Genomic DNA, 12,871 nt, shown 5'->3' with positions numbered 1-12,871 from the left:
AGAATGCTCTGAAAGGGAGCCGAGAGCAGTTTTGTGAGGATAGGGGTGGAGGTGGGAGGGGTCTTCTGAGGAAAACCTGGCAGGGACAGAGGCTCGGGCTGTCCCCTGGAAGGCTCAGGCTGCTGTGAGGTGCCCTGGGCATGGGCCAGGGGGCATCTGTCCGGCTGCCAACAGTCCCTTAGCTAATAAAGCAAGAGGCAATTGCATGTAGAAATAAGAATTTTAAAAAATTCATGTACAGCCAAGTGACTGTAAAAGTGTGCTTTGTTGTCTTTGAAAACCAGTTGATGATACTGCTGTAGCTAGCAGCTGACTCAATGGTTTTCTCCCAATTGTACCTGCAAGTGGAAACAGTTTAATTCACAGCGACTAGCTGTGTGATCCTGGGCAAATTACTTAACCTCTCTGAGTTTCAGGTTCCTTTATAAAATGGGGATCATGAGAGAGCCCAATCCATAGGCTGTTGCATTAAATAAGGGAAAGCAGGTAACTGCCTTAGCACAGTGTCCCTCCTGCTCCTCCTCATCATTCCATTATAATAACTCTACCGATCTCATTCATTAACAAAATAGAAACTATTATAAAAAACAGAATTTTTTTTTTTTGAGGCAGAGTCTCGCTCTGTCACCCAGGCTGGAGTGCAGTGGCACGATCTCAGCTCAGAGCAACCTCCACCTCCCAGGTTCAAGCAATTCTCCTGCCTCAGCCTCCAGAGTAGCTGGGACTATACAAGCGCATGCCACCATGCCCGGCTAATTTTTTTTTTTGTATTTTAGCAGAGACGGGATTTCACCGTGGTGCCCAGGCTGGTCACAAACTCCTGAGCTCAGGCAATCTGCCCAGCTCCGCCTCCCAAAGTGCTGGGATTACAGGTGGGAGCCGCTGCGCCTAGCCAAAACGGAATCTTTTATAATACATTCTCTTGCTCCTTCAATAGTCAGGGTTGGACATCTTTACCACTGGGTGATACACTTATATGATTAAAACAAAATACCCCTCCCCACATTTGTACACTTAGGCTCACAGCTGCATCATTTGCAATAGGCAACTGGTGGAAGGAGCCCACGTGTCTACCCATGGAAGAATGGACAAGCAAAATGTGGTCTATCATACAAGGGAGCGTTCTTCAGCTTTCAAAAGGAAGGACAGTATGATGCACACTACAACGTGGATGAACCTTGAGGACTTGGTGCTAAGTGAAACCAGCCAGACACAAAAGGACAAATATTGTATTATTTCACTTATACAAGGTACCCAGAATAGTCGGATGCACAGAGACAGGAAGTAGAATGATGGTCGTTAGAGACTGGGATGAGGGGGCAACAGGGAGACAGGGTGCTGTTGTTTCATAGGGACAGAGTTTCAGTTTTGCAAAATGAAAAGAGTTCTGTGAATTGAGGGTGTGGCAGGAGTACCACAATGTCAATGCACTCAACACTGAACTGTACCTTAGAAACGGTGAATATGGTGAATTTCATGTTATGTGTATTTTACCACAATTTCAAATATAAAAAGTTGCACTGAATTAGCATGCCTTTGAAAATTGTGGGGAGGTTCCAAGATGGCCAAATAGGAACAGCTCCAGTCTGCAGCTCCCAGCGTGAGCGACACAGAAGATGGGTGATTTCTGCATTTCCAACTGAGGTACGGGGTTCATCTTACTGGGGCTTGTCAGACAGTGGGTGCAGCCCACGGAGCAGGGCGGGGCATTGCCTCACCCGGGAAGTGCAAGGGGTCAGGGAATTCCCTTTCCTAGCAAAGGGAAGCCGTGACAGACAGTACCTGGAAAATTGGGACACTCCCACCCTAATACTGTGCTTTTCCAACAGCCTTAGCAAATGGCACACCAGGAGATTATATCCCGTGCCTGGCTCAGAGGGTCCCACGCCCATGGAGCCTCGCTCACTGCTAGCACAGCAGTCTGAGATCGAACTGCAAGGTGGCAGCAAGGCTGGAGGAGGGGTGTCTGCCATTGCTGAGGCTTGGGTAGGTAAACAAAGCGGCTGGGAAGCTCAAACTGGATGGAGCCCACCACAGCTCAAGGAGGCCTGCCTGCCTCTGTAGACTCTACCTCTGGGGGCAGGGCATAGCTGAACAAAAGACAGCAGAAACTTTTGCAGACATAAAACGTCCCTGTCTGACAGCTTTGAAAAGAGTAGTGCTTCTCCCAGCATGGAGTTTGAGATCTGAAAATAGACAGACTGCCTCCTCAAGTGGGTCCCTGACCCCCGAGTAGCCTAACTGGGAGACACCTCCCAGTAAGGGCCGACTGATACTTCATACAGCTGGGTGTCCCTCTGAGACAAAGCTTCCAGAGGAAGGATCAGGCAGCAACATTTGCCATTATGCAATATTTGCTGTTCTGCAGCCTCCGCTGATGATACCCAGGCAAACAGGGTCTGGAGTGGACCTCCAGCAAACTCCAACAGATCTGCAGCTGAGGGTCTCAACTGTTAGAAGGAAAACTAATACACAGAAACAACATCCACACCAATAACCCATCTGTATGTCACCATCATCAAAGACCAAAGGTAGATAAAACCACAAAGATAGGGAAAAAACCACAGCAGAAAAGCTGAAAATTCTAAAAATCAGAGCACCTCTTCTCCTTCAAAGGAACACAGCTCCTCGCCAGCAATGGAACAAAGCTGGATGGCGAATGACTTTGACAAGTTGAGAGAAGAAGGCTTCAGACCATCAGAGGATCATCGGTAATAACAAACTTCTCCGAGCGAAAGGAGGATGTTTGAACCCATTGCAAAGAAGCTAAAAACCTTGAAAAAAGATTAGACGAATGGCTAACTAGAATAAACATAAACAGTGCAGAGAAGTCCTTAAATTACCTGATGGAGCTGAAAACCATGGCACAAGAACTACGTGACGCATGCACAAGCTTCAGTAGCCAATTTGATCAAGTGGAAGAAAGGGTATCAGTGATTGAAGATCAAATGAATGAAATGAAGTGAGAAGAGAAGTTTAGAGAAAAAAGAATAAAAAGAAACAAACAAAGCCTCCAAGAAATATGGGACTATGTGAAAAGAACAAATCTACATCTGATTGGTGTACCTGAAAGTGAAGGGGAGAATGAAACCAAGTTGGAAAACACTCTTCAGGATATTATCCAGTAGAACTTCCCCAGCCTAGCGAGGCAGGCCAACATTCACATTCAGGAAATACAGAGAACGCCACAAAGATACTCCTCGAGAAGAGCAACTCCAAGACACATAATTGTCAGATTCACCAAAGTTGAAATGAAGGAAAAAAATGTTAAGGGCAACCAGAGAGAAAGGTCGGGTTACCCAGAAAGGCAAGGCCATCAGACTAACAGCAGATCTCTCCGCAGAAACTCTACAAGCCAGAAGAGAGTGGAGGCCAATATTCAACATTCTTTAAGAAAAGAATTTTCAACCCAGAATATCATATCCAAACTAAGCTTCATAAATGAAGGAGAAATAAAATCCTTTACAGACGAACAAATGCTGAGAGATTTTGTCACCATCAGGCCTGCCTTACAAGAGCTCCTGAAGGAAGCACTAAACATGGAAAGGAACAACCAGTACCAGCCACTGCAAAAACATGCCAAATTGTAAAGACCATCAATGCTATGAAGAAACTGCATCAACTAACGAGCAAAATAACAAGGTAACATCATAATGACAGGATCAAATTCACACATAACAATATTAACCTTAAATGTAAATGGGCTAAATGCCCCAATTAAAAGACACAGACTGGCAAATTGAATAAAGAGTCAAGACCCATCAGCATGCTGTATTCAGGAGACCCATTTCACATGCAGAGACACACATGGGCTCAAAATAAAGGGATGGAGGAAGATCTACCAAGCAAATGGAAAACAAAAAAAAGCAAGGGTTGCAATCCTAGTCTCTGATGAAACAGACTTTAAACCAACAAAGATCAAAAGAGACAAAGAAGGCCATTACGTAATGGTAAAGGGATCAATTCAACAAGAAGCGTTAACTATCCTAAATATATATGCACCCAATACAGGAGCACCCAGATTCATAAAGCAAGTCCTGAGAGACCTATGAAGAGACTTAGACTCCCACACAATAATAGAGACTTTAACACCCCACTGTCAACATTAGACAGATCAACAAGACAGAAAGTTTACAAGGATATCCAGGAATTGAACCCAGCTCTGCACCAAGCAGACCTAATAGACATCTATAGAACTGTCCACCCCAAATCAACAGAATATACATTCTTCTCAGCACCACATCACACTTATTAACCACATAGTTGGAAGTAAAGCACTCCTTAGCAAATGTAAAAGAACAGAAATTATAACAAACTGTCTCTCAGACCACAGCGCAATCAAACTCAGGATTAAGAAACTCACTCAGGCCGGGCGCGGTGGCTCAAGCCTGTAATCCCAGCACTTTGGGAGGCCGAGACGGGCGGATCACGAGGTCAGGAGATCGAGACCATCCTGGCAAAACCGTCTCACTAAAAAATACTAGCCGGGCGAGGTGGTAGGCGCCTGTAAGCTACTCGGGAGGAAATGGCGTAAACCCGGGAGGCGGAGCTTGCAGTGAGCTGAGATCCGGCCACTGACTCCAGCCTGGGCGACAAAGCGAGGTACTCATCAAAACCGCTCAATACAAAATGAAACCTGCTCCTGAATGCTACTGGGTACATAATAAAATGAAGGCAGAAATAAAGATGTTCTTTGAAACCAATGAGAACAAAGACCCAACATACCAGAATCTCTGGGACACATTTAAAGCACTAAATGCCCACAAGAGAAAGCAGGAAAGATTTAAAATTGACACCCTAACATCACAATTAAAAGAACTAGAGAAGCAAGAGCAAACACATTCAAAAGCTAGCAAAAGGCAAGAAATAACTAAGATCAGAGCAGAATTGAAGGAGACAGAGACACAAAAAACCCTTCAAAAATCAATGAGTCCAGGAGCTGGTTTTTTTTTTAAAAGATCAACAAAATTAATAGACCGCTAGCAAGACTAATAAAGAAGAAAAGAGAGAAGAATCAAATAGATGCAATAAAATATGACAAAAGGGATATCACCACCGATCCCACAGAAATACAAACTGACATCAGAGAATACTATAAACACCTCTACGCAAATAAACTAGAAAATCGAGAAGAAATTGATAAATTCCTGGACACATACACCCTCCCAAGACTAAACCAGGAAGAAGTTGAATCCCTGAATAGACCAATAACAGGCTCTGAAATTGAGGCAATAATTAATAGCCTACCAATCAAAAAAAGTCCAGGACCAGACGGATTCACAGCCGAATTCTACCAGAGGCACAAAGAGGAGCTGGTACCATTCCTTCTGAAACTATTACAATCAATAGAAAAGGAGAGAATCCTCCCTAATTCATTTTATGAGGCCAACATCATGCTGATACCAAAGCCTGGCAGAGACACAACAAAAAAAGAGAATTTTAGACCAATATCCCTGATGAACATCGATGCAAAAATCCTCAATAAAATACTGGAAAACTGAATCCAGCAGCACATCAAAAAGCTTATCCACCACGATCAAGATGGCTTCATCCCTGGGATGCAAGGCTGGTTCAACATATGCAAATCAATAAACATAATCCATCATATAAACAGAACCAAAGACAAAAACCACATGATGATCTCAATAGATGCAGAAAAGGCCTTCGACAAAATTCAACAGCCCTTCATGCTAAAAACTCTCAATAAACTAGGTATTGATGGGATGTATCTCAAAATAATAAGAGCTATTTATGACAAACCCACAGCCAATATCATACTGAATGGGCAAAAACCGGAAGCATTCCCTTTGAAAACTGGCACAAGACAGGGATGCCCTCTCTCACCACTCCTATTCAACATAGTGTTGGAAGTTCGGGCCAGGGCAATCAGGCAAGAGAAAGAAATAAAGGGTATTCAGTTAGGAAAAGAGGAAGTCAAATTGTCCCTGTTTGCAGATGATATGATTGTATATTTAGAAAACCCCATCGTCTTAGCCCAAAATCTCCTTAAGCTGATAAGCAACTTCAGCAAAGTCTCAGGATACAAAATCAATGTGCAAAAATCACAAGCATTCTTATACACCAATAACAGACAAACAGAGAGCCAAATCATGAGTGAACCCCATTCACAATTGCTTCAGAGAGAATAAAATACCCAGGAATCCAACTTACAAGGGATGTGAAGGACCTCTTCAAGGAGAACTACAAACCACTGCTCAACAAAATAAAAGAGGACACAAACAAATGGAAGAACATTCCATGTTCATGGATAGGAAGAATCAATATTGTGAAAATGGCCATACTGCCCAAGGTAATTTATAGATTCAATGCCATCCCCATCAGGCTACCAATGACTTTCTTCACAGAATTGGAAAAAACTAAAGTTCACATGAAACCAAAAAAGAGCCCACATTGCCAAGACAATCGTAAGCCAAAAGAACAAAGCTGGAGGCATCACATTACCTGACTTCAAACTACACTACAAGGCTACAGTAACAAAAACAGCATGGTACTGGTACCAAAACAGAGATATAGACCAATGGAACAAAATAGAGCCCCCGGAAATAATACCACACATCTACAACCATCTGATCTTTGACAAGCCTGACAAAAACAAGAAATGGGGAAAGGATTCCCTGTTTAATAAATGGTGCTGGGAAAACTGGCTAGCCACATGTAGAAAGCTGAAACTGGATCCCTTCCTTACACCTTATACAAAAATTAATTCAAGATGGATTAAAGACTTAAATGTTAGACCTAAAACCATAAAAACCCTAGAAGAAAACCTAGGCAATACTATTCAGGCCATAGGCATGGGCAAGGTCTTCATGACTAAAACACCAAAAGCAATGGCAACAAAAGCCAAAATTGATAAATGAGATCTAATTAAACTAAAGAGCTTCTGCACAGCAAAAGAAACTACCATCAGAGTGAATAGGCAACCTACAGAATGGGAGAAAATTTTTACCATCTACCCATCTGACAAAGGGCTAATATCCAGAATCTACAAAGAACTTAAACAAATTTACAAGAAAAAATCAAACAACCGCATCAAAAAGTGGGCAAAGGATATGAACAGACACTTCTCAAAAGAAGACATTTATGCAACCAACAGACACATGAAAAAATGCTCATCATCACTGGCCATCAGAGAAATGCAAATCAAAACCACAATGAGATACCATCTCACACCAGTTAGAATGGTGATCATTAAAAAGTCAGGAGACAACAGGTGCTGGAGAGGATGTGGAGAAATAGGAGCACTTTTACACTGTTGGTGGGATTGTAAACTAGTTCAACCATTGTGGAAGACAATGTGGCGATTCCTCAAGGATCTAGAACTAGAAATACCATTTGACCCAGCCATCCCATTACTGGGTATATACCCAAAGGATTATAAATCATGCCGCTATAAAGACACATGCACATGTATGTTTATTGTGGCACTATTCACAATAGCAAAGACTTGGAACCAAGCCAAATGTCCATCAATGATAGACTGGATTAAGAAAATGTGGCACATATATACCATGGAATACTATGCAGCCATAAAAAAGGATGAGTTCATGTCCTTTGTAGGGACATGAATGAAGCTGGAAACCATCATTCTGAGCAAACTATCACAAGGACAGAAAAACACACACCACATGTTCTCACTCATCGGTGGAAATTGAACAATGAAAACACTTGGACACAGGGTGGACTTGGACACCAGGGCCTGTTGTGGGGTGGGGTAGGGGTAAGGACAGCATTAGGAGATATACCTAATGTAAATGATGAGTTAACGGGTGCAGCACACCAACATGGCACATGTATCCATATGTAACAAACCTGCACGTTGTGCACATGTACCCTAGAACTTAAATTATAATAATAAATTTTTTTAAATTGCACAAACCAACACAAAACGTCAAGTATCTCACAGGTTTCTTTCTAGGACGTGGTGATGGCAATGTTCTGAAAGTGGCTTGTGGTGACGGCTGCACCCCTCTGTAAATACACTAAAATGTGTTGAACTGTATGCTTAAAATGGGCGGGGTTTATGCTGCATAAATTATACTTCTATAAAGCTGTTGAAAACAAAGAATCAAACAAATGCTAAGTTCATGAGGAACCCTGTAGTGTGACGAGCGCACTCACTGCCTTGGTTGTGGTGATGGCTTCACAGGTATATCCACGTGCCCAAACCTAGCAAATGATGTGCTTTGGACATGCACAGTTTTATTGTATGTCAACTATACCTCAATAAAGCTGCATTTTAAAAAAAAAGCAGCATAGTTATCCACATAAGAATCAATCCCTTATATTTTATTAAACAATGCCCCTTTTGATGGGCATTTAGGTTTAAAATGTTATGCCACTACAAATAATACTTCAATAAATATCTCTGTATGAAAAAAAAGAAATACAGATATTGTGCGTCCTCCTCCTCCCCCACTGGCAAGTCACAAAATTAGAATTTCCCATGGAGGGGCCCTGGGAACCTGTAATTTTACTGAACAGTCCCCCTCAAATTCCTTTTTTTTTTTTTTTTTTGAGACGGAGTCTCACTCTGTCTCCCAGACTGGAGTGCAGTGACGCGATCTCGGCTCACTGCAAGCTCCGTCGCCTTCCGGGTTCACGCCATTCTCCTGCCTCAGCCTCCTGAGAAGCTGGGACTACAGGCGCCCGCCACCACGCCCGGCTAATTTTTTGTATTTTTAGTAGAGACGGGGTTTCACGGTGTTAGCCAGGATGGTCTCCATCTCCTGACCTCGTGATCCACCTGCCTCGGCCTCCCAAAGTGCTGGGATTACAGGCGTGAGCCACCGCGCCCGGCCCTCAAAGTCTTATAATCAGACATGTTTAGGGTAACACTGGCTCGGACTTCACAGATTTGGCTTTTCAGGTGCTCACGTGTTGAGCGTCTACTTGGACACTGAGTTTCAGGCTCTACAGACATTCTCTCGATGCCTTGTCCCGTTAAGAAGGCAGAGACCTGGGCGTATGAAGAAGTCTGGCCCAGGTCACAGAGCTAGGAAGGAGCAGAGCGCTGATCTGCCTAAAAATGAAATCCATCTCTGCATTTTCAAAAACGCACCTTGTTTTCTGCCTCCTCTCAGGAAGTTGCACATTTTTGGAAAACTCTGGTTCTATGTGAGCCAAGATGCAATTCCAAGAAATGCCCAGAAGAGGGTGCTAAGATTCTCTCCTTCCTGGGACCCGCCGGAATGACTCAGAACTCCACAGGGTCGACTCTGTCGCTACCGCCTGTGTGCAGCCTGGGATCACAGTGGCACCGCTGCGGTTGAGCGCCACCCTGCGGCTGCATCTGAGTGCCGGGTTGCACGAAGGTGACACGGCCCCTCTATCCCCCAGTGGCCCAGACTCACCGGAGGTGGGTTTTCAACGACCAGTTCATAGGTCAGCCCTGCAGACCCAAATCTCAGGATGTCTCCAGGGATGAGCTTCACAGCCACGTTCTGAATGTGGCACTCGTTGACAAACGTGCCGTTGCGGGAATTGAAGTCCTGGAGAACAAAGCTGCACTCCGCCTCGTTATATTCGATGAGTGCATGGTGGTTGTCGATGTCAGGAGACTGCAACGGAGAAGAAGGACAGTCGTAGCCATGAAAACAAAAATGACACGGCCCCTAATGTTTCGAGCTGAGTGCTTTACCTGTGTTGCTGCCGCCAGATCATCATGACAATCCTCATTTTAAAAGGAGGATGCTGAGGATCAGAGAGGTTAAGCGACGCGCAAGGCCACACAGCTAGTGCATGAAGGAGCTGTGATATGTGCTCTGTCTGACACCAGACCTGGGGACAGGTACCTAAGTTGTTGGGTGGGGAAATCAGGCAACACAAAGGCAAAGGGATCTTGGGAGAGTCTTATTGGGCAAATATGGGACCAGGGAATTGACCATTTTCTTTTCTTTTTGTTTTTATTATTATTTTTTAAATTTTACTAAAAGTGAAATGGTCAAGGAATTGGCCATTTTTTATTTCCCTAACTCCACTTGGGTACTTATGGTGGCACTCAGTACCAGGACAGGAGGCAGAAATGGCCCAAACAAGAAACAGAGAAAAGCACTAAAGAAGTCATTACCGTTACTTATACTCCCACCCCAACCAGCAGCAGTCATGGTTAACATTGAGGTTCACATCCTTCCACGTTTTTTTCTATACTTACGTTCTTTTAATTTTTTAAAAAACAAAACTAATCACACCTACATACATAGTTTATATATATTTATATATTTATAATATATAAAATATTATTATAATATAAAATATTATTAAAATATAAAATATTTTACAAATATATATTATATAAAATTTATATTTATAATTTATATATTAATTATATTATTGTTTTATATATTTATAATGATATATAAAGGAATATTATAAATAGCTCTCTGTCCACAAATTTGATAACTTAGATGAAATGAACCAATTTCTTGAAAGACACAACCTACCCAAACTTATACAAAGAGGAATAGATGGTCTGGGCCCTTATCTATTAAAGAATTTGAATCAATAGTTAATAACCTTCTAAAACAGAAAGCACGAGGCCCAGATGGGTTCCCTGGTGAATTCTATCAAACATTTAAGGAAGAAATGATACCAGCTCCCTACAATCTCTTCTAGAAAATAGAAGCAGGGGGAATACTTCCTAACTTATTCCGGGAGGTCAATATCACCCGAATACCCAATCGAGATAAAGACATTACAAGGAAGAAAAACTACAAGCCAGTATCTCTCATATACATAGATGCAAAGTCTTCAACAAAATATTAGCGAATATAATCCAATACTGTATAAAAATAATTATACACCACAACCAAGTGGGATTTATTCCAGGTATCTGAGAACTGATTTGGCGTTTGAAAATCAATTAATGCAATCCATTGCATCAAGATGCTAAAGAAAAAAATAAACGGGGAGCTATCTTCTTTTATTTGTAATTACCAAGTGAAATATGATGTTTAAAATCTTTTCATATGCTTATTTGCCATCTGTATATCTTCTTTGGCAAAGTATCTGTTCAGATCTTTTGTCCATCTTTAATTTGGGCTGTTTTCTTATTGTTGAGTTTTAAGACTCATTTATTTTGGATACATGTTTATAGCATCTTTATTCACAATTGCCAAAAACTGGAAGCAACCAAAATGTTCTTCAGAAGGTAAATGGATAAACAAACTGGTACATACATACAATGAAACATTCGTCAATGATAAAAAGAAATGAGCTCTCAAGCCACAAAAAGATACAGAGGAACTTTAAATGCATATTGCTTAGTGAACAAAGCTAATCTAAAAGGGCTACATATTATATGATTTCAACTACATGAAACTTTTAAAGAGATACAACTATAGAAAGATTTGTGGTCGCCAGGGTTCACGGGAAGGTGGGGGGCTGTGTTGAGCAGGTAGGGCACAGGGGAACTTGAGGGCAGTGCAACTATTCTGTATGATTCTGTATTGGTGAATACCTGACATTATGCCTATGTCAAAACCCATAGAACGTTATAATGTGAAGAATGAATCCTAATGTAAACTCTGGGCTTGAGTTAATAACATATGAATATTGATTCATCAATTGCAACAAATGTATCATGGTAAGGAAGATGTTAATAATAGGGGAAACCGTGTGTGTATGTGTGAGTGTGGTGGGGGAGGGGTTGTTATGTATGGGAACTATCTGTACTATCTGCTCATCTTTCTATGAACCTGTAACTGCTAAAAAAAAAAAAAAAAAAGAAAAAGTCTAGGCCAGGCATGTTGGCTCATGCCTGAAATGCCAGCACTTTGTGGGGCCGAGACAGGAGGCTTGAACCCAGGAGTTCAAGATCAGCCTGGGCAACATAGGGAGACTCTATCTCTACAAAAATAAAAAAAAATTAGCCAGCTGTGGTGGTGCACACCTGTGGTCTTTTTTTTTTTTTTTTTTTTTTTTTTTTTTTTTTTTTTTTGAGACGGAGTCTCGCTGTGTCTCCCAGGCTGGAGTGCAGTGGCGTGATCTCGGCTCACTGCAATCTCCGCCTCCCGGGTTCATGCCATTCTCCCGCCTCAGCCTCCCAAGTAGCTGGAACTACAGGCGCCCGCCACCCCACCCGGCTAGTTTTTTGTATTTTTAGTAGAGACGGGGTTTCACCATGTTAGCCAGGATAGTCTCGATCTCCTGACCTTGTGATCCACCCGCCTCGGCCTCCCAAAGTGCTGGGATTACAGGTTTGAGCCACCGCGCCCGGCCAACACCTGTGGTCTTAACTACTTGGGAGGCTGAGGTGGGAGGATTGCTTTGGCACAGGAAGTTGAGGCTGCAGTGAGTCATGATGGCAGCACTACACTCCAGCCTGGGCAACAGAGTAAGACCCGGTCTCAAAACAAACAAACAAAAAAATAAAGTTTATTAAATAAACATGAAAACATATTAGCTCTTTGGGAAATACTACCCACATCATCTTCATCTCCATTCCTATTGACCACATTTCTTTGTGTTCTAAGAACTCTCTCTCTCTCTCTTTTTCTTTTTTTGGAGATGGAGTCTTGCTCTGTCACCCAGGCTAGAGTGCAGTGGCACAATCCTGCCTCACTGCAACCTCTGCCTCCCAGGTTCAAGCGATTCTCCTGCCTCAGCCTCCTGAGTAGCTGGGATTACAGGGGCGTGCCACCACACCCAGCTAATTTTGTATTTTTAGTAGAGACAGGGTTTCACTATGTTAGCCAGGCTGGTCTCAAACTCCGGACCTCAGGTGATCCGCCCACCTCAGCCTCCAAAAGTGCTGGGATTACAGGTGTGAGCCACTGCACCCAGCCTATGAACTCTCAATAACTCATCAAAGAGATAAATTCTATGTGTTGCATTTTGTTCTTCTCTTCCCAAA

General features: G+C 42.6%; 1 protein-coding gene across 19 annotated transcripts in view; it reads right to left on the bottom strand.

Annotated features, from left to right (window-relative positions):
• FHAD1 (forkhead associated phosphopeptide binding domain 1) overlaps positions 1-12,871 on the bottom strand; it is a 155,265-nt gene that overhangs the window by 122,685 nt on the left and 19,709 nt on the right. For all 19 annotated transcript variants that reach the window (XR_007725021.1, XR_007725020.1, XR_007725022.1 and 16 more), the window contains exon 3: positions 9,372-9,578. Coding sequence is in view for 16 of the 19 variants with exons in the window: in XM_050787885.1 (XP_050643842.1) it covers positions 9,372-9,578 (207 nt within the window). In the remaining 3 variants the exon portion in view is untranslated. The remainder of the gene's footprint in view (positions 1-9,371; positions 9,579-12,871) is intronic.

The sequence above is a fragment of the Macaca thibetana genome, chromosome 1 (assembly GCF_024542745.1).
Source record: "Macaca thibetana thibetana isolate TM-01 chromosome 1, ASM2454274v1, whole genome shotgun sequence".
In the NCBI taxonomy this organism is placed as follows: Eukaryota; Metazoa; Chordata; class Mammalia; order Primates; family Cercopithecidae; genus Macaca; species Macaca thibetana.
Note: the sequence above shows the minus strand (reverse complement) of the source record. Positions and strands in the feature narration are given on the sequence as shown.